The sequence below is a fragment of the Fistularia commersonii genome, chromosome 1 (assembly GCF_037954325.1).
Source record: "Fistularia commersonii isolate RoL2024-O1a breed Wild chromosome 1, RoL_Fcom_v1.0, whole genome shotgun sequence".
NCBI lineage: Eukaryota > Metazoa > Chordata > Actinopteri > Syngnathiformes > Fistulariidae > Fistularia > Fistularia commersonii.
Genome location: NC_141284.1, coordinates 14,822,081 through 14,846,844, shown reverse-complemented (window position 1 = coordinate 14,846,844; position 24,764 = coordinate 14,822,081). Strand labels below are relative to the sequence as shown.

At 40.7% G+C, this 24,764-nt stretch overlaps 2 protein-coding genes across 5 annotated transcripts; one reads left to right on the top strand and one right to left on the bottom strand.

Moving 5' to 3' along the window:
- Positions 1-14,412, bottom strand: aspg (asparaginase homolog (S. cerevisiae)). Of its 4 annotated transcripts, XR_015106404.1 has the most exons (19): positions 14,049-14,408; positions 13,071-13,194; positions 12,626-12,661; positions 10,253-10,364; positions 9,961-10,086; positions 9,349-9,432; positions 9,059-9,185; positions 8,853-8,965; positions 6,111-6,296; positions 5,913-6,026; positions 5,692-5,811; positions 5,255-5,350; positions 4,364-4,527; positions 3,207-3,293; positions 2,457-2,556; positions 2,309-2,368; positions 2,147-2,197; positions 1,190-1,238; positions 1-1,059 (listed from the first exon to the last, which is right to left on the bottom strand). XR_015106404.1 is itself a non-coding variant. In XM_086149951.1 (18 exons), the coding sequence occupies exons 1-17, from the start codon at positions 14,296-14,298 to the stop codon at positions 1,215-1,217; spliced, it is 1,923 nt and encodes a 640-aa protein (XP_086006077.1). In that variant the 5' UTR covers positions 14,299-14,408; the 3' UTR covers positions 1-1,059; positions 1,190-1,214. The 4 variants fall into 4 exon arrangements, 2 of the variants coding, with proteins under 2 accessions (XP_086006077.1, XP_086006089.1); XR_015106409.1 differs by lacking the exon at positions 12,626-12,661; XM_086149951.1 differs by lacking the exon at positions 2,147-2,197.
- Positions 14,413-22,309: 7,897 nt separating this feature from the next.
- Positions 22,310-23,116, top strand: arf6b (ADP-ribosylation factor 6b). Its single transcript, XM_086149934.1, has one exon. The coding sequence runs from the start codon at positions 22,443-22,445 to the stop codon at positions 22,968-22,970; it is 528 nt and encodes a 175-aa protein (XP_086006060.1). The 5' UTR covers positions 22,310-22,442; the 3' UTR covers positions 22,971-23,116.
- The last annotated feature ends 1,648 nt before the right edge of the window (positions 23,117-24,764 follow it).

The window sequence follows — 24,764 nt, the reverse complement described above, 5'->3', positions numbered from 1 at the left end:
TTTTTTTTTTTGTTTGTTTTTTTTTATTGCTGACATGAAATAGATGAGCATGAGCAATGCAAAATGAAAGAAACATGAACAGCATGGGTGGAATGATGGTTAGGATGGATTGAAAAAAGATACAATGCAAATAACATGGCAGTTTAAATGTCCATCTGGTTCATTAAATGGCAAAGTTTTCCTGTTACATTTTGAAGCGAAAGCTATGCAACTTTTCCTGCCCAACAATCAGAGCGACAAACAGGCCGGATGAGTGAGAAGTGACTGCAGATTTTCGTAACACCTGTTTGAGCAGAAGGAAATTAAATCTTTGCATGAGGGACGGAGGTATACTGGCTACATACAGAGTAAATTAGAAAGTAGTAAATACAATTCTGAGTTATCACGGCATCCTGTATTTTTATTGGTTTACACAATACTTTCCAGCATCTGACTGTAAAAATAATGTATGAAAATAACATTTGTGTATATACCCTGTAGTTCTCAAGTGTCATAAATAATGCTATAGAGACATCACTAAGTAGTAGAACAGCAACCACGACGACTCCTTCACTTTTTGTTTTTTCTTTTGGTATAAAAAAAAAAGAGATAGACTGAAGTACAACCCAACAAAGTCAAATAACAAATGAGGTTCCAGTACTCTTCAACTTAAAAAGGTCTTGAGTGTCATTAACATGAGCTCACACATTGACTTAACAACACTACACATTAAAAAATTGTTCTTGTTTGTCCTTGGAAATAAAAAGACTTAGATTAACAAAAAGATTCTTTCCTCTGCAACAGTCAAATACACATGTAAATCGAGTGCTCAGAACAGTCTCCCATCACATCCAGTGGTTATTAAACATTGTGCTATTAATTAAATTAGGAGGGAAAAACAGTGTTTAACAATATACTTATACAGCTAGCAAAGCACTCGGTAGACTTTAAAATTGTTCAAGAGTAAATGATGCGATGAGGTCAATATTGAGGTTATGGACGCAATGGGTGGATGTTTCCTGCAGCGTAAGACACCTCGTCTCACGTTTCTGATGGAGACCGATGAATCGCTGCATAGGTCTGCGTTTGAAAAAAAAAAAGAAGGGGTGACATTGATATCCAGCTTTGTTGAGGAGAGGTGTTTCAGGAATCTTGACTTCTAGCAGTCACACACAGGCAGTGAGACGACGGGTGGAAATTCAAGACTCACAGGCTCTTGCGGGCAGCCATCACAGTCACCACCAATCGTCAGATTGTCTCTGGCACATGATGAAAACAGAGGTTAGGTAGCGTAGGGTACATGTACATTTGAAATTATAACTAATATTAACGTTTGAAGCTACAGCTCAAATATCAAGTCCTTTGACACGACGGCTTCCTATATAATTTGTTTAACTGCCTTATTACAGTGTTGATTTTTCACATGTAGTGAGAAATACTACATATTCCCCATATTCAAAGTTATCCAATGTCTTGAAGCCCTTACATATTTAGTTATAAAAATTTTCATACATATTTATTTATAAAAATTTTCATTATATATACTGCTTTTTCTGCGCTTTAATTTTTCCTTATTTCTGAAATATATTTTTTCAAGAACTATTATTATTCCTACTTTTACTTTAATGTTACCAAAAAATCTGATATAACCTACATAAAAACAGCAAGAAATTATAAACTTTGAAAATTAAAAAGTACCAAACTAGCCAAATATTTGCAAGAAATTTCCACAAATTAATTATAAATTACAAATAAATAAAGAAATATGTGAAACTTTAAAGGTAATGATTTTAATATTTGAAATATTATTTAATATTAGAGCAAAATGGTTAAAGCGGCCTCTTTCTGCCATGCCTTCTCACTATCTGCATACATGAGGTGAACTATGGGCTGGAAATGGCCTGTTGCTGTGGAAGGTTTGTTTCTACGCTGTGATGGATGGGTGGCTTGTGAGGTGATGCACCCTTCTCTAGTGCAATGCACGGCTGGGATACGCAAACCAGAACCAAAATAAGCAGTTTAAAAATAACATAAGGGTTAAAAAAAGGGCAGTATGTGACAAACACGTGTTGCCAAAGAAGTCATGCTGAAGAGGAAAGGAGGGGATGTGGGGGGAATCATGCTAAATACAAGGGATGCACACAAAAGTTGACATCATCACATTTACCTCCTCATCATCAAATTATTCATCATACAAATAAAATTCCGCAAATGATGTCTGAAATTAAACAGACAAAGTTTTGAATGAGAGTCAGGTACAGACAGAATTATGCTATTACATGGATTAGATATTAGATATTATCAACATGCAGACTAAAGCAGCAAATACCTGCTTATTCATCAACTGGATTAAAAAGTCAACCACGTCGTCTTTTCCTACAGCCTGGGCCTAAAGGTGAGTCACAAAAAGAAGGCCAATAATGAGCGTGGGTTTTAGCAATCATATGAGGTGAGTTTCGTATTTCCCTTGAACTCACCACTTGAATTGCCGTCTGTCCATCATAACCGGGTTTATTCAGATCCACTCCAGCCAGACTCCATATTTCCAGGCCATCCAGGTCCCCACCAACTGCCAGGCTTAAAACAAATGAGCAGTCCATGTTTTTAATTCAAAGACCTCTGTTTCTCAAATTTATCCAATTGACTCGAGCATGTTGGGTGCTCTTTAGTCTGATGAACTTTAAGGGACAGATTGTGTAGACACTGTTCAGATACCAGGGGAATACATCAAATAAACACATACTAGTAGTCCTCAATCACTTAGACATAGTTTCCATTTCGTGTTATTTAGGATTTACACACGATAACTGGGTTGAAAATTAACAAACCGCATCCATCTGTAATCAGGAAATTGTGAGGATATTTTTTTTAACAAGACTAACCGGCATTATCACTAACAATACAAGGGTCACTTCGATGCCACAAATTGAAATTCTGTTGTTTTTTTTACCCCCCCATACTTTTTATTTCTGTCTTATTTAATCTTCTCTTTTAAATCGGGCAACACAGTGCACCATGAAGATGTCGCCACTTGAGATGGGGGAGAGACACTATGCTACCAGGGAGCATTCCTTCACCATGTGTAACAGCAGGTCAACAGGTTGTACATGTCTCGGCTCCATAAGATGGGTGAGTGTGGAAAGCGGAGCAGCAAATATTTTGTGCCTGTATAAAAGGAGACACAAGATGTGTGCATGTCTTCCAAAACAGGCTTTTGTGTGTCTCACCTGCACAGCTCTGTTCCTGCCTCCTCCAGCTTATCTCTGGAGAAGTGGGCTCCCGTCTGTCTCAGCAGCTTGACGATTTCCTTGTGCCTGATTCAGACAACATGCAATTGAGTCATGCGACAAACAACTTTAAGTAAGATATACAGTAACAAAATAATAGTATATATTTGAATTCTGATGTTGAGTTTTTTAAGATACAGTATGGCAGCAACAAGTTTTGAAAAGTGTTGAATCTGAGACATTAAACCACCTGCATATAAAACACCTGCAGTGACATTTTCATTGACAAAAAATAAACTATTAATCACAATGCCTGGGGAAAAAAAAAAGATTCTCAACTGAGTTCCTGGCTTCCTAAGTAAGGGCTGATCTTACATTGTGACAAGGGAGGGCTCAATACTTAGATTGACATGAAGTTGTTTCATGGTATGCTGGCCTACTGCTTGGACATGCTGTCTCACTGTCTTCCATTATCTCTGTTGAACTAGGCAGGTAGGACAGGTTCCCAAAACACTCCCCACAAATTTTCATTAACCCCTTTCTTCATGCCCTTATATGGAAATCATCCTGGGTTCCACTTTGAATGCGTTGAGGAAAATAGTTGTGTCGAAAATGTTGACTCACTGTTTAAAAAAAGAAAGCTATCCAGTTCTATCAATTATAGTAATTTCAATTAATACATTTTAGAAGTGCATAGAAAACCTCAGTGTAAGACACAGGAAGTGTAAGGACAGGACAGGTGCCATGCTCCAATGACTCTTTCAGTTGTCAAAAAAGAAACAAGTCAGAACATGCTGTGTCAACCGTTAAAACACAACAGCAATCACTTGGCACTGCTGCGATCCATGCAACGTTTTTACCCTCAGGGTCAACGTGACACTAAAACTGAAAGGTTAAACCAGCTTTGCTCAATGAAGTTTTTCAAAAGAGTAGCTTAAAAAGCAGCTTGAGTTAAAATAATGCCTCAAAACTTCCTTTGTAGATGTTTGTGTTACTTCAACCCCCTTCTCAAAGTCACTATTTCACTTTATAAACTGAAAATCTCAACTATCAAATGGTATTAACAGAAGTCTTGAAGTGTAAAAACACTAAATGAATGTGTGATAGCCATTATTGTGCAAGATATTGTAATGTTTTTAGATAACCCGATATCTTACCTAAAGCGTACAGCGTTGCACAGAGGTGTGTCGCCATAGCGATCTTTAGCATAGACTGTTGCGCCAAGACTCAGCAGGTACTTTACCACATGGAGATGACCCTCACAGGAGGCAATATGGAGGGGAGTGCGCCCATCATAGTCTCCCAGACACAGGTTACTGCCCTGTGCAAAAAAAAAAACAAAAAAAAAACTAATGAAATTTAAGTGTGGAAAAACAATACATTTCACTTATCCCACTGCTTTTAATTTATTTTCCATCGGTTTTCAAGGATATGGAAGGGTGTGGAATGGATGTATAGGATCAGGAATGAGCCTATCAGAGGGACAGCATATGTTAGATGTTTTGGAGAGAAGGTCAGAGAAGCCAGGAGATGATTCGGTCATGTACAGAGGAGGGATAGTGAATATATTGGTAGGCAGATGCTGGAACTGGAGCTGCCAGGCAGAAGGTCTGGGGGAAGGCCGAAGAGAAGAATTATGGACGTAGTGAAAGAGCATATGAAGTTAGTTGGCGTGAGAGAAGAGGATACAAAGAATTGGGGTAGATGGCGAGGGTTTTTGCTGTGGCGACCCCTGAAGGGAAAAGCCGAAAGGAAAAGAAGAAGTGGATGCTCCTCTCGGTGTGCAGACAAGAAGTCAGTAGTGTTTAATAAGTGTTAATGTTTTACAATATGGTTTCAACACATCAGAACTAAATGGCAGCGATGTTAAATGCTATTTGATGACAAGACGTTTCTGTCTGCAATGTTACTCCGAGTTGGTTGACAACAATATGATTATGCTAGCAGGTGGTTTCCTGATACAACGGTTAAGTGTGCGGAATATCACAAAAGGGAGAAAAGTGCACATGAAGACACGGATTACTAACGGTAGGATGGTACTAGTTTACCATTTCTTTCAGTGCTTCTAAAGCTTCAATGTCTCCTATCATTGTTGCTGCACACGCCAGAGGGGGAGTGAGAGCGTCCCGGATGGCTTCAAGCTCCTGTGAACATCAGATATCATTTATTTAATGTATTTCTTTATGATCTACGTTTATTTCGTCATGCAGTTGCCCAACCATGTGGCTAAATAATCAACAAAAGCCCCAGTTAATGAATGAAGACAGACCTGAATACATATAATTTTAATAAATATGAGTCAGTATCAAGTCATCCCCAATCTGAATGCCTTGTCATACAAGGTAGTACAAACAATATAGCTAATAACATGGTTTATAAAGCATCTTTCAAAGCAAAAGTTTCAAAGGTATATTTAACACACAAAAGATTCCAATTGCTTTCAATGATGGAAAGACAGTCTCCATGTTGACACTGCCACTCTCACCTCTTTGCAACTTATACTCAGGGACTTGGCGATGACCTGAATAAAACGGCTGTCCCTCAAACACAATTTAGCTCCTTCCAAGTCTGCGTTCATCTCACCTCGCAGGTTCTGGCTCATCATCTGGATGGTATCATGCACACATAGGAAGGTAAAAACATCATTTGCTTTGTGTGTGCATGTGTGTTGGTAAAGTGATGCCCCCTCTGAATATAGCCGCCAACCTTTTTCTTTGCATCCATATCAAGCTCTTCCTTGGCCAACACATAGGAGAGCTTAGACAGAGCAGCCTCTGGGGTCATATCCCCACCAGATATAAGCCCTGCATCTTTCAAGACCTGAGGAATCATGGAGAACATGCAGGTTGGGGATATTTACACAATGCAAAAGGATATTTCACAAAATGGAAGGACAAGATCAACCTTGCCAGTTGCATAGGATGTGGACACAGTCCCCCTCAGACACTGGGTGCAGTTGATCATGATGACACCAGAATCCGTGGCCTTCTTCAACTCCTCCAGGAGGTCAGAGCGGTTATCAGGGGCATTCCCACTGCCATAGGTCTCCAGAACCACACCTTGCATAGGTGGCTGCAAGAATGCCTTAACCTAGACACAGATATAAGCAAAGTATTACATTCCAAGCCAGCCAAAGTTCACGAGTGTGCGGAATCAAATTTGAGGAATTGCTATTCCATTATAGCATCTAATTAATTCATCCCTCGTAGGGAAATTCGTTCTCTGCAAGTAACCCATCATGGATGAGCAGTAAGCTGCCGTCCACCAGTGCCTGGGGAGGAGTTAGGGCTTCGGTGCCTTGCTCAACTACACTTCGACACACTAGGAAGAGCCAGGAATCGAACCAGGAATGTTCGATTGCTCAGCCTCATGTGCCACGCCGCCCCAGGACATATTTGTCCCGCAGTCCCCCATTGCAGGAAACTATCGACTCTCCTAAAAGCCCATCTGGTGCTGTCTAAGCAACCAGTATCTCAGTCATTGGTTGGCTGGCACTGGGAGGCCCTATAACACATCATTAGCAATGGCATATGACTCGAATGGCAGATGACTGAAATGGCAGGAAGGAGAGCAATTAATCTGAGGGTGTTAGCAATAATAAAGTCACTTGGCAAGACCGAGGCAGTTACTGTAAAATGCTCGAGGAAGGTGACATTAAAAGTGCCAGGTTCAGTCACTGTTTTCTGATGTGATAAGCACTTTGACGAGAAATGTTTGAAGTAGATTATCAATGAAGCTCATACAGCAGAGAGACCGGGCACACCAGAGACCGATGCCTCATCAAAACGGTGGCCCATTAAGGTAGTTAAAGGCCATAAGAAAGTCTTGATAGCCAGGCTGGGCAGTGGGAGCAGATTGAGACAGTAAAGTCACTCTCCTGGCAGCCTCTGGAGGGGGAGGTGCAGCTAAATGTTACAGCAGCTATGCCAAACCTCCCTCTTTAGAGGGTGATTGGTCAAGGCCCATAACTCTGTGCCATCTTTGTCTGAGCTGATCTTTGATGGCACTTTATATTGCCAGGAGAGTAACGGAAGATCGGTAATAGCATAATAAAATTAAAGTTAATATTTGTATTGTTGTTAGAGAAAACAGCAACTTCCGCACAGTTTGTCACTACATTGCCAGGTCATCAGCCTTGAGGCCCTTTTGACACAGAGGTGACATTCCACAGTTTTACCGTCATGACCTCTCCGTGCTCCTTAAAAGCAGAAAGGGAGATATACTGTATATTTGAGGCATTGAGTATGAAAAAAAAAAAAAAAAAGTTCAATTTGTTCCCGCTCTTGTGGCTGGCGGGCCTGTGTGTGAACCTAGCACGTCTGTGAAGTACTTTGTATCAGGCGGTTTATCGTGCCCACAGCTCACTGACATCTCGGCGAAAATTAATTACGAAATGCATCACATCCTTTGTGAGGAGACGACCTTAATGAATAGTATGTGCAACCACCTCAACCAGGACTACATCCCGACCGGCACGTTGGTCTGCGTGAGCTGACTATCAATAAAAGCTGCATTTCAGAGATTTACTGTGATGGCTGAAAATGTTAGCCCAGTGTTTCTAAAATTATTCCCCCCACCACCACCCACCTTTGTCCCTTATTTGCCAAGTAAACCCAACACAATGACCCCATTCAACATTACTTCAGATGTATCCTTTTCTTTGACCTTCATTGTTCTACAGACGCTTTGTCTTAGTTTCAGTGTGCATCGATAAAAGAATCTAACAAGGATTAGGGTTATTATTGTAATATCTGCAGTAGCCACAAAGGCCCCAAAGGGGGACACCAGGAAAGATAAGGTTTTCAGGTGTCACATCTTCTACTATTGTTTCATGATGGGCAGTGACAACTGCCAAGCGTAGAAATGTTCGGTTACTTTCACGTTCAGTGTTGAATTACAACATCCATCCACCTGATTTTAATTTCCAACGGAGATGTAATGACTCTCTGATGTAGTTAAATGTATGTACTTGTGATGTTACGCTAATATCCAGTGCTGCTGATGGCTACAGGTCATCACACTGCATTGTGTTGAAATTCATTCTTAAATTAAAACAATTAGAAGTAACTCATATATGAATCTATTTCAGTGTTTTTGATTTTTTGATATTGCAACTAGCTTCAAAAATCGACAGTTTTGGTGTCTCCAATAGAGACTGCTTGGTCAAATACGCAACCTGGTAGTTATAAGATGATGAGATGAGAACAATTTTATTGATCCCGAAGGAAATTGTTGTGCCAGAGTTTCAAGTAAAAAACATAACAGTAATAGATAATAGTAGACAGGAGGAAGAATAAGAAATATAATATAATGAAATATGAATTGGAATAAGAAATATAATATATTATATTAAATATATTATATTATACATAGACATTTGCATTCCTTGGTATTTGAAATGTCAATCCTTTTAGCTTCCATCCCGATTTTATGAGGACTGTTTTTGTTGTGTGTATTCTTGAAGAAATTTACTGTACCTGGAAAATGCTGCCTCTAAGAGAGCCCACTGTGAATAAGTACATTTTAATTTCCAGATGATACATTGTATCATTTCCCCATTATTACTTTCCATGCCCTTTTGCCATGGTTCTTTTAGAAGAATTAACCACAGGGTAAAAATAAACCACGACTCAAAGCACATCTTACAGTAGCAGCAGTGATCCCCGGAAAAAGCCTCAGGAGGCCCACGTTGCAGTTCAGCTCAGTGCTGACTTGAAACTTTGCTGTGGTGTTCGCCCTCCACACGGTGTCCCAGTTTACTTCAGGAAAGAAGAATGGACAGATTAAAAAAAAATCTGTGACTACCGTACCTTTCTTATGTAGCTTACAGGTCTGGTATACCAGGGACTTACTTGTAACATCCACTTCAGTGGTAGCTAGAGGACTCAAGTTAGGAGAGGTGAATGCATTGTAACTCCCTGCATCCACCTTGGTCACACGATTCCCTCGATAGAGTTTATTGTAGAAGTACAAGCATACCTTCATTTAAAGGGAAAAACAGGCTTTACTTTTTTTTATGTACTAGATTTGTTTTGTTTTTCCTGTCACTTCCAGAACATTAGCGTACCGAACAATTTCCTCTTTGAGACTAACAATCAGGACATGTCAAATCGGAAATGGAGTTCCATCTCCAGTGCCTCACCTCAGGAATACAAAACTGGCCAGCGATCAACAGAGCCCCCAGCAGGTTGTCTCTACCGTCATTCCTCATCTCATAAATCGGTACCTGAAAATATAGTTAGAAAAAAATGTATATTTAAAATAATTTTGTAGTGAATAAGATGTTATGTATGAAAATTATCTCTCTGTCCCCCAAGTCAACATCAAAATGTGAAAAAGTGGGGATATTTTGGGAGACTGCATATCAATATGCGTCAACTATCTCTCTGTACAGTACAATTTACATGCAGGGCTATTATGTGTTCATGTTCAAAAAAAGACTTTGTTTCTTTTCTCAAAATTTGTGGCAATCTGTAGTTCACTAAACAATTGAAAAATAAATAATAAAGGAATAAATAATAGAAATACATTTAAAAATAAGGTGGCACTGTGTGGCAGTGGTCCACCTCCACGCAAAGAGGACCCTGGAATCTGGTTCAAATCCAATCTGGGGCCTTTCTGCGTGGAGTTTGCATGTTGTCCTCATGTCTTTGTGGGTTTCCTCTTGGTTCTCTGGTTTCCTTCCGCAATCCAAAAACAGCAGGAGGATTATTGTAGTGAATAAGATGTGATGTATGAAGACAATGGTTCTTACCTGAGATCCAGTGAGAATGATTGGTTTGCCCAAATGTTCACACATGAAGGACAGGGCAGAGGCTGTATAAGCCATCGTGTCTGTTCCATGAAGGACCACAAAACCATCATAGTTTTGGTAGTTTTTCTGAAAATGAATACAAATAAAGTACACAGGTAAAATTTTTTTCCATGTAGTTGGTTTGACCACTACTTTGTGCAAGCTTGAATTATGTGGTTCAAATTCAAATATGTGTTGTAAAGAAAATATGGAACTCAACACCAAATTATGAAATGTATCAAACTGAAATGACCTCAATGTCCTTTCCAATTCTGCCCCAATCATCAGGTACCATATTGGAGGAGTCAAGCAAAGGATTGTACTCGATGATCGTGAAGACAATCCTTTTCTTGTCTTTACTCAACCTATGAGAGAAAATGTTATTTAGGAAATGCACTCATCACATTCCCAAATGTATTCATGGAATTCTAAAACCAACAAAGGGCCCATCAAAAAGCTTTGAGTACTAGTGCAGTTTCTTATGTCATTGCAAACAAACATTGCAATTTATCAAAACCTTAGAACCTTCCCTGTGACAAATTTGTCCTCACTGTGCACCGAGCTGAATCAAGAAGTGGTTAAATTTTGAGAAGTGTATTTTAGGGTGGATGAGGGACTGCTAAAAGCCAGGTTGACTTTATGAAGTGAGACAAACTATTTAGCTGTGCCTTCTGTCTGGCTGCAAGGTGCCAAAACCTGTTTCAGAGAGTTTCAGAATTGAAAATGGGAGGGGCATGGAAAAGTGCGCTGTAAACGAGGCAATGTAAACAAGGCATTTTATTTTACTTTTCTTTCCGACAAAAAAAACATAATAAACTAATGCTTTGTATTGACAAGTGTGGGCAAAGCTGAAGGGCTTGAGGTGAATAGTTTGATATTCCGTGTTCTACAGTGAATTGTTTCAGGTTTGGGTAAAGAGGGCTGGGGGGGCATTTATACATATTTATGTTGCCTTTTAAGTGGAGAGTGACTGTGGCCCCACCTGCTACACAGTATATAAGACAACGGAGAAAAAAAAAAAATTAATCTCCCTTTTAAAGAAAACACTGTGGGACATCAAACCCCAGGCCAACAATAACAGGCCAGCTCTACGATATGGGGACATAAGCTGAATGAAACAGCAGGTGGGCCCTCTTGCCCCCAACCAGGGGTCCCCTAATTAGCTTTAAATCCACACATGAACCAAGAACATATGTTGTTGCTGATGTTGTAGGGAGTCAGACAAGACAAATACTGTTCAAATCAACAGTTATTCGTCTGTTTGGCGGTGTACCTTTTGGTGTAGCACATCTTTGAATGCAGACAGTTTTGCTCTTTGAATTAAGGCTGCAAATAGATACGTGGTTAAGGATGGAGGTGTAACGTTAATGCTCGGATTAAGAGCGATAGAAAACCCTTAGGTCAAAGAGCAGTCTCCCCAATTACAAAAGATTTAATATGAACATGTTTGTGTTTGTTACCATTGAAGATCACACAAATAGGGCTTTTCAATAAATCAATACACCGATTCCCGATACAGATGTGACTAGCCGGGCAGGAGAATCACATCCCATCGACATCATGCACATTTTTGCTGATAATCTCGCTGGAAACTCAATAATAAGCGCATCTCAAATTCATATTAAGCTCAACACCTAGAGAAACATATGATAAAAATAAAGATGGAGAACATGCTCACACACAAATGCAAAATTCAGTAAAAGCTCTGCAAAATGCAATATTAGTTGCAGCAAGTTAATACGATGATGTTGGTATGAGGGCTAAACTGGTTAACCAGATGGAATTAGTCCTCTGATCGGGGCCGACCAACGTCTACATAGAAGATCACGATCTTCAAATACCACTTTTCTGATAATTATATACCTCCCATTATTAGTTAAGGTAAATTAGATGCCAAATAATTCACTTCAGACCTGTCATTTACTACCACATGTGACACAATCATCTGTAGCTGGAATTTTCCACTGCCATGCCGTATGTTTCGGAAATCATTTGGTCAGTCCTAAACAGTAGATTTGTTTAAAACCTTTTTTAAGTCATCTTAGCTACTCGGACACTATCCATCCCATGGCTTTCTAAAAGGGCCACAAGGATGATGGGTGTAATGTGTACGTAGAAATGATGATGGAGAGGTTTCTACCAGGGACCCCGACAATTATTAACAGACTTCTGACGGGTATTTTCATGGATCTGACCCTGCACTTTATTCCTATGCACTAGCCAACAGGTAACCTTGGACTAAAACCCAGTTTCATGGGACAAAACAAATCTATACACTCACCCTCAACCCTAATCCAAGAAGGTCAAACATGAGATAGACCAGATTAGTCTCTCTTTTAACAGCAGCCAAAAAGCAGCTGCTAACTTGTCAATCCTGGGGGGCTCCTTTGTTAGCCGGGAGCAGAAGCTTTCTCATGTTAGCTTTGACATTAGCGTAAGCAAAGTTAATACACAAAAAAATACTTGAGGCAATGCAGAATAACACACTTCCTGATCTTTTTTTTTTTCTGTTGCCACAGGCCAGCTACACTTGGCATGCATTTCATTTCATGCATAAAAGACACTAAAATTGGTCTTTCAAACACCCAAAAAGCAGGCAAACACAAGGCCATCAATACGCAACCACCTGTAAGGTAGATGTTCCTGAAGGTGTTTCAATTCCCTGTCAGTGCAACAAAAGCAGGTTAGCGTCACTTGGTCACTTACTACTTTTAGGGGGAATTCTATTGTGTGCAGTCATCACATCTATACTGGTATTTGCACAAATGACAGAATTATCTTTCAAGATGGGAATTAAATATTTCTATGAGATATAAAATTACAATCATGAAGTTTATGTGTGTAGAAGCTAGCAGTCACCAATTAAATAAATTCTCATTATAATCAGTGTATTTGTGAGCTGAATTGAAGACTGCCATAAAGCTGCCATAGGAAAGCCTTTGCATAAAAACTGATTAAGTGAAAGGGCTTAAATTCAAGTATTGTTCATGAAAGATGGAAGGAAGGATGTAAAGAGCAGAACAGAATTTACTTAATTTTTTCATATTGTGAACATTTTTGAGAGCACTTACGGCAGGACTAGGGTATCATCTCCATAGTATTCATACAGGCAGGTCTGCTGGGCATACAATTCGTCATGGAGGATGGGGAGCTTGCGCAGGCTCTTTACAAAAGCATTGGGTTCCGGTGCAAGCACTGTGGGTTTCGGAATAGACAGTGAGAAAAAATAAAAGGTTAAGATCTATCACTATTTCAACCAACACACGTCAAAGAGGACTGGATTTTGCAAACACTGAGTAACAACACAAGAGGCCCCAATTTCAAGTCCCAGTCTCATACTGAACTCTAGTGGTAGAACTTGGAAAAGTAATTTTTTTTCACCAAACTGCTGACTGCTAATGAGTTTAACATAGCGGGACATCACTCGAAATCCTCTCCTTGTCTATAACTTCAAATATAAACACGTATGTTTCTCGTTTCTGTTCTTGTTTTGGTCGCGTACGATGTTATCCTTTCGGGGGAGTAAACAGTGCTGTCGAATGGACCTTTGGATGTTTTTGGCTGCAGGTTCCAGGATCAACATTTGGTTATTCATTGAGAGAGTAACTGGATTTTCCTGGTATCTAAACACAACTTCCAATCGAGTCAATCCAGCTTTCCTCCATCTGAGATGCAAAACGCGAGCTACCAATTGAGACTAAAATGACGAACGGGTGACGTGTGATCAATTAGACAACCTCTCCTTTACAACGACAGCGCTATGTTTTGCGTAATAGCAAAGCGCAAATGGTGGGCTGTACGTCTGCACGGATTTCACATTAAACAGGATTTAATAATAAAAGAGAAGAGAGAGAGCAGACAACACCGGAGACGACGGTGACCCCGGTAGAGGTCATGCGAGGCAGTTCCAGGAGCGTGGTGTCGTCATACGTGGTTCTAACCGGCTCCTCGTTTCGTATTTCACCGCTACGTGACAAACAGCTGCGTCCAAACGCCGGCCGGTTTAACACCGAGCGTTGTTTACCGAAACGGTGAGATCGCATAGCTACCGTTGTCGTGCAGGGTCATCCCGATGGTTCCTCCGGTGTTGATGACCAGGACGCGCGCCTCGCTGATGCCATGCGGGATAGCGAAGCTCTCAGCTTCGAGAGAGCTGCAACTTGACAGCTGCCTCCGCCGGCATGGATGCAACAAGGCGCCCCGCAGGCTGCTGCTCTCGGCCGATTCCACCAAATCTAGCTTGTGGTGTGACAGAGCCCGGGCGAGAGGCGTCAGGTTGCTGGCACCGGAGTCCGCCATGTTGACTTCTACTCAACTGTTGCCGCCCCTTAAACAGATCCTGCCGAGTCTTCGTGTGTGTGTGTGTGTCTATGTGTGTGTCTATGTGTGTGTGTACTTAGTACATACTGAGCACACACGCTCATCTGGGCTTCAAATTTAAGTCACGTGGTCACGTGTCAATCCTAGCTTTTTTTTTTTTTTTTTTCTTTCTTCAATTTCCCAATCAGTTCAGAAAAGAAATGGTTTCAAGTGCTGTAAAATATTTCATGTCTACAGCCAAAACCTGGCTGTAGATGGTCACACTGCAACTGCCAAAGGGTATTGGTTTACTTGAACCAGTTATATTTGTAGTGTGTGTGGGTTTACATTTCACAGAAACAGAGTGCAATGTGGTTTTTTGAGGGTGTATAAAGGGGAGAGCAATATTCAGTGTCAGCATGTGAGACATTGTTCCTTTGAAGCAATGCAATAAGCAATAAGCGATAAATCATATATTATAGGGCCAAGAGCAATATTCATATGAAAGGAAATAAAATTGTGACAAAACAACAAAAGTGACAAAACCCTTTATTACATGTGAAGTACTGCAGTGCAACATGGATAACCCAGGTTGCAAATGATGACCTCCAAGCGTAACTTTCGTACTCGCTGCCAGAATTGTTTGAAAATCAACTTCACTTGTTCAGAAGTTGTTTGAAATGATGATGAGGACTCTACAATAAGTGCCCTGGTAGAATACAGTTGTTCATATTGTTCAAGCCCTCTTTGATAAAGTTCATACAGACCCTTTAAAAAAGCATGAAACAGTAAGTAAGTAATGTTGTTTTCATTTCCATTTTGTATTCTTGATTTTGACATGACCCATTAGGATTCATAGAACCTATACTTTATGTGTGTCGTCAGTGATTCTTTCTCAATTTTCAAAAACACTTTTATCTACTATCTCCACTTTGCCTTTTTGAAAAAACAGCATTTTCACAAAGTCCTCAAATAGTGTGCTTCGGGTTGGTTCGTCTTCTGAGGACAGTGGGTTTCACAGTTAGGTTTCTATGGATGTCGCTGCAAGGCGACACATGTAGCTCATGTTACAAATGACGACCTCCAGGTGTAAGCAACCGAGCCTCACTTTCTTACTCACCTGCCAGTAAAATTTGTGAAAATCTACATAGAATTGTTCAGAATCTTGTTTGCTATGCTAATGAGGACCCCGCCCACAACAGGAAATGTGGGGGCAACATTTCCAGATAAATTACTGCTCATTGATTTAGTTCTCGACAACTACTCGGAATTTTATGACATCACATTTGCTGATAACATTTGTCAATGTCTCTGAAATAACTCAGTGACAGCGCTTTTCCAGCTCTAGGTCTGGTTTATTTCGGGATTGGGCAAACTTTTTGGCTCCGGGGCCGTGTTGACTTTTAAAATTTGACAGACGGGCCGGTCAGCACAAGATATGATAAATATAAAAAAAAAAGGTATTTGTTAACAGTACATATCAGATTCGTCTGATGTATGTCTGAACGTTGTCTCACATTTGCTTTGAAAATAAAACCAGCTTGGTTTTGAAGGCTCTCATGTTTGCTTGCATTTCATGCACAAACTGGTTTTTCCCTTGTAGCTTCACGTCCAGCTCATACAAGGGTGTCAGTATGTCCATAGTAAAGGCGAAATCACAAAGCCAATCTGTGTCATTCAGCTCATGAAAATTCTCAAGTGTTTTCATGTAGCTCCAAAAATGAAATAATCATCTGTTTGACTCCCACATTCATTGATCCGAACATTCAATCATTCACATCAAGTATGAATTCTGTACCAATCTTTGCAGGACGGATTAGAAAGACCAACGGATGTGGCCCACGGGCTGTAGTTTGCCCATCCCTGGTTTATTTGCTAAAATGGAAGTGTGGTGGCCTGATGCCCTCAAGGGGACACCCAGTGAAGCTTTAATCTCGAGTTGTTTCACAAGATTTTGAGTTAAGATAAAAATGACTTGTCATAAATTGCTTAATGTAGTTTTGCAGTCGATTCCTCAGTACTGCTGTTGAAGTGTTTTTGGATAGATTTCCATATCCAAGTGTCGGCTTTAAGATGAGATCTCATTCTGTTTTGTACAGCCTTTAAGGTGAACTGAGTTTGTGATTCTGGGCTTTACAAATAAAATACACTTGACTCATGTAGACCGTTCTCAAGTCTACAATATGATCAATGTGAGTGAAATCCACTGCAACAAAGCGTGAGGTAAGGTAAGGAAGTCAAAGCAAACATATCAATATAAATAAGTGTTTAACCTCAAAAAAAACACAGAATAATCGGACCAGTTTGTTGTACGGATACCTGATGCAATCATTAGAAGTCCACCCCTCTTCACAATTTCTTTTTGTATGAGCATGTATGTGTAGTCCATTCAAGATGATATATCATATATCATATATCATATATCATATATCATATACAGGACTGTCTCAGAAAATTAGAATATTGTGATAAAGTTCTTTATCTTCTGTAATGCGATTAAAAAAGACAAAAATGACTTTTTCATGATATTCTAATATTTTGAGATAGGATTTTTGAGTTTTCTTAAGATGTAAGCCATAATCAGCAATATCAAAATAATAAAAGGCTTGCAATATTTCAGTTGATTTGTAATGAATCCAGAATGTATGACATTTTGGTTTTTGTAATTTCATTACAGAAGATAAAGAACTTTATCACAATATTCTATTTTTTGGAGACAGTCCTGTATGATATATGATATATGATATATGATATACGGGCAGCACAGGGCGCAGTGGTTAGCGCTTTGGCCTCACAGCACAAAGGACCCTGGTTCTGTTCTGGCAAGGGGACCTTTCTGTGTGGAGATTGAATGTTCTCCCCTTGTTTACGTGGCTTTCCTCCGGCACCTTCAGTTATCTCCCACAGCCCAAAAACATACAGCAGGTAAATTGGGAAAATTGCCCCAGAGGCTTGAGCGATTGAATGTTGTTTGTCTTTGTATGTGGCTCTGCAATTGACTGATGACCATCCGAGGGTGTACCCTGACGCCCGCCCAATGACACCTGGATAAGCTTCAGCATCCCCCACGACCCTGAGTGCAGGTTAAACGGCAGAAGATGGGTCGATGGATATATCATATATGTTTTGAGGCGAGGTAGTGGTGGGGACCCCCGGGAACCACAGTGGGCCCTCCTCGTTCTGTCGTCAGGGATTCTTTATGAATTCTCAAAAACAACGTTCACGCCCACCCTCCACTGTGCCTTTTTGAAGCAACAGCATTTTCACAAATTCCCCAAATGGTGTGCTTCAGGTTGGTTTGTCTTCTGAGGACAGTGCTTCATCTGAAACAATTTATCGCAGCACACCTCAACCTCCAGGTTAGGTTTCTTGACCTGATGTGGAGGACCCTGTCCACAACAGGAATTGTTGTTGACTGGGTCATTTCCAGAAAAATTATTGCTCAATTATTTAATTCTCAACAACTACTCAGAATTTTATGATATCACATTTGCCGATAAAATTTGCCTATGCCTCATCTGAAATGACTTAGTGTCAGCAAATATCCAGTTCTAAAAATATATTCACTATCACTCCTCTGTACATGACCGAACCATCTCAGTCTGGCTTCACTGACCTTCTCTCCAAAACATCTAACATGTGCTGTTCTTCTGATAGACTAATTCCTGATCCTATCCATCCTGGTCATTCCAAAAGAGAACCTCAACATCTTCATCTCTGCAACTTGTAGCTCTGCCTCCTGTCTTTTGGTCATTGTAACTGTTTCTAGGCCATTCACCATTGCTGGTCTCACCACTGTTTTGTACACCTTTCCTTTCATTCTGGCCAGTAGTCTTCTATCACATAGTACCCCTGACACTTTTCTCCACCCATTCCAACCTGCTTGCTCTTCACCTCTTTTCTACACTGTCTGCTGCTCTGGACTGTTGACCCCAAGTACCTAAAATCCTCCAATTTCTTGATCTCCACTCCCTGTAGTCACACTGTTCCACCCGGTGTTCCTCTTATTCACACACATATAGTCTGTCTTACTGCGACTAACCTTCCTTCCTCTCCTTTGCAGAGCATACTTCCACCTCTCTAGATTTTCCTCAACCTATTTTCTGCTCTCACTACAGATCACAATGTCATCTGCAAACATCATGGTCCATGGAGATTCCTCTCTAACTTCATCTGTCCATCACCACTGCAAACAAGAAGGGGCTCAGAGCTGATCCCTGATGGAGTCCCACCTCCACCTTGAACTTCTCTGTTACCCCTCCAGCACACCGCACCACTGTCTCACAGCTAGCGTACATGTCTTGCACCAGTCTAACATACTTCTCTGCCACTCCAGATTTCCTCATACAATACCAGAGTTCTTCTCTTGGCATTCTGTCATATGCTTTTTCTAGGTCTACAAAAATACAATGCAGCTCCCTCTGGCCTTCTGCAAATATTGCATCTGCATGAAGCCATACTGCTCTTCACAAATGCTGACCTCTGCTCTCAGTCTAGTTTTCATAACTCTTTCCCATAACTTCATTGTATGGCTCATCAACTTTATTCCTCTATAGCTGTCACTATTCTGCACACACCCCTTATTCTTAGAAATGAGCACCATCTCACTTCACCTCCCTTCTTCAGGCATCTTCTCACTCTCTATGATCCTGTTGAATAATCTTGTCAGAAACTATACCACTGCCTCTCCTAGACACTTCCATACCTCCGCAGGTATATCATCAGGACCAACTGCCTTTCCACTCTTTATCCTCTTCAATGCCTTCCTCACTTCACTTTTACTAATCTCTGCTACTTTGTGTTCTACAATAGTCACCTCTTTTACCCTTGCCTCTCTTTCATTTTCCACATTCATCAGCTCTTCAAAGTACTCTTTCCATCTTCCCATCACTCTTCTAGCATCTGTCAATTCATTTCCCTCTATCCTTAGTCACTCGGACCTGCTGTACATCCTTTCCATCTTTATGTCTCTGTTTGGCCAACCTGTATAAATCATTCTCTCCCCCCTTACTGTCCAACCGAGCATACATGTCATCGTACGCCCCTTGTTTTGCCTTTGTTACCTCTACCTTTACCTTACGCCGTATCTCGCTCTACTCCTGTCTGTTCTTTTCAGTCCCCTCAGTGTCTCACTTCTTTTTTCTCTGTATATACTCCTGCACTTCCTCATTCCATCATTAAGTCTCCTTATCTACTTTCCTTCCAGATGACACACCAAGTACTCTCCTACCTGTCTCCCTGATAACATTAGCTGTTGTTGTCCAATCATCTGGAAGCTTTCCCTGACCACCCAGAGCCTTTCTCAACTCCTCCCTTTTTGCAAAATCTACCACCATCTGTTCCTCTGCATTCCTATCATGTATACCAAATCTGCCCATCACTTCTTCATCTTCTCTATTGCCTTCACTAACATGTGCATTGAGGTCTGCACCAATTACTACTCTCAACTTTGGGGATATTCTGCATCACTTCATCTAACTCATTCCATAACTTTTTCTTCTCCTCAAACTCACATCCCCACCTGCGGGGCATAGCCACTAATAACATTGAGCATCACACCGTCAATTTCCATTTTCAGACTCATAATTCCATCTGGCATTCTTTTCACCTCCAGAACATTTCCAACAAACTCCTCCCTCAAGATGACTCCTACTCCATTTCTCTTCTTGTCAGTACCATGATAGAACAAAGCCTGCTCCTAAGCTTCTAGCCTTACTACCTTTCCACCTGGTCTCCTGGACACACAGTATATCCACTTTCCTTCCTTCAACCGACTCTCTACCTTTTCCTGTCATAGTCCCAATATTCAAAGTCCCTACTCTCAATCCCAGACTCTTGCCTTTCCTCTTCTCTCTCTGCTTCCGAACACACCTTCCTCCTCTCCGTCTTTGACCTACACTAGTCCAGTTTCCAGTGGTACCCTGTAGGTCATCGGTACCAATGGCGGTCGTTGTTAACCCGGACCCCGACCGATCCGGTGTGATCTGGTTATTATGGTTGATTTGTATGCTTGGGTTTGGCAAAAGTTTTACGCCGGGTACCCTTTCTGACGCATCTTTCTGATGCATTTATCCAGGCTTGGGACTGGCTCAAGGTGACACTGTCCTGTGCCCCCCGAGGCTGGTTCGGGGACACTCCGGCCAGTGCCGCCCTGAGGCTGCATTAAAGCAAATAAAAATGTGACAAAACAACAAAAGTGACCAAACACTTTATTACATGTGAAATACTGCCGTGCAACACAGATAACCAAGGTTACAAATGATAACCCCAAGTGTAACTTTCTTACTCGCCTGCCAGAATTGTTTGAAAATCAACCTCACTTGTTCAGAAGTTGTTTGCCATGATGATGAGGACTGTACAATAAGTGCCCTGGCAGAATACAATTGGTCATATTGTTCAAGCCCTCTTTGATAAAGTTCATACAGACCCTATAAAAAAAGCATGAAAAATGAAGTAATGCTGGTTTCATTTCCATTTTGTTTTCTTGATTTTGACATGACCCATTAGGATTCATTGAATCAATACGTCACGTGTGTCGTCAGTGGTTCTTTCTGAATTCTCAAAAACACTTTTACCCCCACCCTCCACTATGCCTTTTTGAAACAACAGCATTTTCGTCTTCTGAGAACAGTGCTTCATTTTAAATAAATTATCCTTCAAATCCCCAATATCGATGACGACAGTTCAAATTTACTCCAGAAAGAAAAGTAAAAGCTCAATTGAATGGAAATAGCGATGACGGAGTTGACCAAGGAGTGGCGCTGTTAATCCTCCCTTAAACGAACCCGGACGAACTGTGGTCTTTATTGTAATTGTAATGTGTTTGTAAATGATTGCAGTTCGCTGAATGAAATATATGACATATATGCATTTTCAAATGAAAAAAACAACGTAGTATATTGAAAATAAACTAGAACCACACGAAGTCACATGCTCTAGCACTTTAGTCACGAACTTTCTGAATCTACATTTCTATGAATAGCCGTCCAAATGTTCTCTTTTTATGCGTGTCGAATTACGTCAAATGGATTTATATTTTCCTCGATGACATTTTTGTACTTTTATTTGAATTTTTCGTTCGTAACCGCCTCGGACAGTCCGGGTTGCAGCTGAATGAATGCGAGGGGAGGAAGTGGCAGTTAATGCAGCTCCACACCTTTCCGGTGTAGCACCACTGCGACCAGCTCGGCTCAAAGGAGAAAGGGGGGAGCTGGGTTAATTTTTCGAATAAGAAGGGGAAGTAGAAGGTAAATAGCTGATATTTAAGATGAAAATTCAACTCGGTGGCTTTTCGACTCCGATCTCTCGTCATCGACGCGGCTATTTTTTCACGACACATGATTCATTCGGTCTAGCTAACTCCCATTAGCTTCTTAGCTGATGGGAGTTAGCTTGCTATCGCTAGCTTAATAGCCGTCATTCTCAGCCACGGGTTGTAGCTAAGTAATTTGTGTTGATCTGACGCTCTTGTAAATCTTATTTTCAGGGGGAAGAGAAAGGAAGTTCCACGAGTGAATCCGTTCGTTCGTGGAGCGCCAAGGGTTTTCTCGAGTACGGTGAAGTTGCCCGGCGCGAAAGCTCGATGGAATAACGTTTGCTGTTCGCTGCTGAAAGCCGCTTTCTCCTGCGATAGCGTCAGTGTTGGGAACTGGGGCGCACCCGATTAAGAAGACACACCAGGAGGACTTTACAAGTAACGGTACCGCGGCCTATTTGGGGGCCCTGTATACACACCAGCCATCCTCCATAATCAAACGCATCACGGCCTGTCTTCTTCACAATGTTTTGTAACGTTGTGGCCGAGACAATGACCATCTCGCAACTGATGCTCTCAAGTTTTTAGACTAGCCGTGCGTGTTGTGCGTAGGCCCTGCACACATTGTAATACCACGATTGTACATGTCCTTGGCCCTCGCTGGCTCCAAAAGAAAAGGCTCACAAGTTCATGACCCCCACAGTTCGGTGGTACTTAACATGGTTGTATATCTTTGACGTTTCTTTCTCTTTGCTTTGACCTTCACTGGGTCATGTTCTCAAAAGTAAGCCTAAACTAGTGTTCAACTGAAGCTGTGTCCCAACTGAAAATCATCAGATTGCCATTTGCTGTTTTCATATTACAAAGAATTTATGCACAAGAGTTCAAGATGGGGAAAATGCTGTCCAAAATATTTGGCAACAAGGAGATGAGAATATTAATGCTTGGACTCGATGCTGCCGGCAAGACAACAATCCTTTACAAACTGAAACTCGGACAGTCTGTCACCACAATCCCGACAGTTGGCTTTAATGTGGAGACTGTCACCTACAAAAATGTCAAGTTCAACGTCTGGGATGTTGGAGGCCAAGATAAAATTCGTCCCCTGTGGCGACACTATTATACAGGCACCCAAGGGCTTATTTTCGTGGTGGATTGTGCAGACAGGGATCGCATCGACGAAGCAAGACAGGAACTTCACCGTATCATTAATGACCGGGAAATGAGGGATGCCATCATCTTGATATTCGCCAATAAGCAAGACCTTCCAGATGCCATGAAGCCACATGAAATACAGGAGAAGCTTGGATTGACCCGCATAAGAGATAGGAATTGGTATGTTCAGCCTTCCTGTGCGACCACAGGTGATGGACTATATGAAGGTTTGACATGGCTAACTTCAAATTACAAATCTTAATGATTGAGTGCTGACTGTTTTAGGTCAAAACTATAATAAAATTGCAAATAACAAATAACTTCTCAAATGAGTATGGTTAGGATAAAGTCGATTATTCCCCCCACCCTTTTATTTTTAATACTGCATTTACCCCATGACTAATTTATCTTCAGATTGATTGGCCGGCTTGAAGTTTGCTTGTACTGTGTTGTAGATCTATATTTCATTCATTATTTGGGGTCTCGGCTGATGCATATTGAACTAATTGGTCCAACTGTGAAAGTCAGAAAGATCACCTCCTTGGCCTATTATTTTTCATATTTTATATAATTTTATGATCGAACCTAAGGTTTATATCTTCATGAATGAAGCTCATTCAAGGTTCCTCAATCTTTGTTGCAATGAACATGTGTTTTTGGTTTCTCTTTGTTCCAACAAAGGTGAAAGTCACCAGCAGCCAGCACTGTAGAACTTTGACCTTACTTAAACACAGGACTGTGATGAAAAACATTTGATTGTCAATGGTATTGATTGAAAGTTACAGAGAAGAATGATCACATACTTATGATCCATCATCATTGGTCCGGGCATAAAAGAAAAAGTCACAATTTGTTACCCTGCTCCCAATCCCTTTATGTGGGCTATATAGTTAACTGATTGAATTTTGTGTCATGTCTTGATACCTAATTGTGCTGAATATTCAACAAATAGGCCTCCAGTACCTTAAACATGCTTGTTGGGATGCATTTTTTTTTTTATTTGGGGGAACGCATAGTCACTTGACTCAATCTTTCCAAAGGAATGTCATTCAGCTCTGAGTACGCTCAATCTGATACAACAGTTGATCAGTCTCAGTATTGGGACATTATATGATAGCCTATATCTGTAGCATGAGTACGAAAGTACAGTTAACCTCCACCAGAGTCCATCTGTTGTACAGTCAGAGGGAGCTGCTTCCTGGTGACTGGTGCAGCTCTTGTTCCTATTTTGACTGGGGGTACCATGTACAGACAATGTCATTGTAATGTCTTATTAAAAAAGAGATTTTAAGTCTGTTATGGGTCTGTTTTTATTTAATTTGTTTGAGTGTTAATCTTTTCAAGTCTGATGAAATAAAAAAAAGTGTCTTAACGTGGATTTTTTTTTTCAACATAAAAGAATCCCTTGTCAGGATGCAGGGCAAGCAGCTTGTCAAAACTAAAGCTAAAAGTTGCTGCCATCAGTGGTCTTGCCAACAAAAGGCTAACTACAAAACAGGAAGTTGAACTTGGGTGTTCTGGAATGACGGCGGAGCCACGTGAGAGTTGTCATGGCAGTGAAGACAAACAGTTGATTTGTGAATTTGCTCTATGTTGCTTGGTGATGGTGAACTGTCACTTCTGACTTCCTATGCTGACTTGAGGTTGACCTCTTAAAAAGAATCTTTTTGATAATCTGGTGCAGTTATCACTTAATATTGTGAAAAAACTGCCTCCTTAACAGTTGTAAATGGATACTGTGATATTACTGGGATAACTACTTGAGTATTAAATGTGAATCAGAAGTCATTTTTAGTTTTTTCCCCACAAGTAACTAAATAAGGGGAGCACTGTACTTATAGCATCAAAAATGGAAAACAATATGTAAATAAAGTGCTGATTAAGTTTACATTGGGTGATGAGAGAAAATTCAGTATATCCAACTGCCAACAAATGGGACAGAGAAAACCATCTTGTTAACCAGGGTGTATTAAGAAGCCACACAAACCATATACCTGAACAAAACTACAGCACTGACTCAGGTACATCCTATCTGCCTGTAAATTGTCATTTGTGT

Excerpts from the sequence above, each read along its gene's own strand:
- aspg (XM_086149951.1), bottom strand. The coding sequence starts at position 14,298 with ATGGCGGACTCCGGTGCCAGCAACCTGACGCCTCTCGCCCGGGCTCTG. Across the intron at positions 13,195-14,048 it reads GATGACCCTGCACGACAACG|TGCTTGCACCGGAACCCAAT; the intron begins GTAGCTATGCGA and ends CGAAACCCACAG. Across the intron at positions 6,027-6,110 it reads CATCCTATGCAACTGGCAAG|GTCTTGAAAGATGCAGGGCT; the intron begins GTTGATCTTGTC and ends ATGATTCCTCAG.
- arf6b (XM_086149934.1), top strand. The coding sequence starts at position 22,443 with ATGGGGAAAATGCTGTCCAAAATATTTGGCAACAAGGAGATGAGAATA.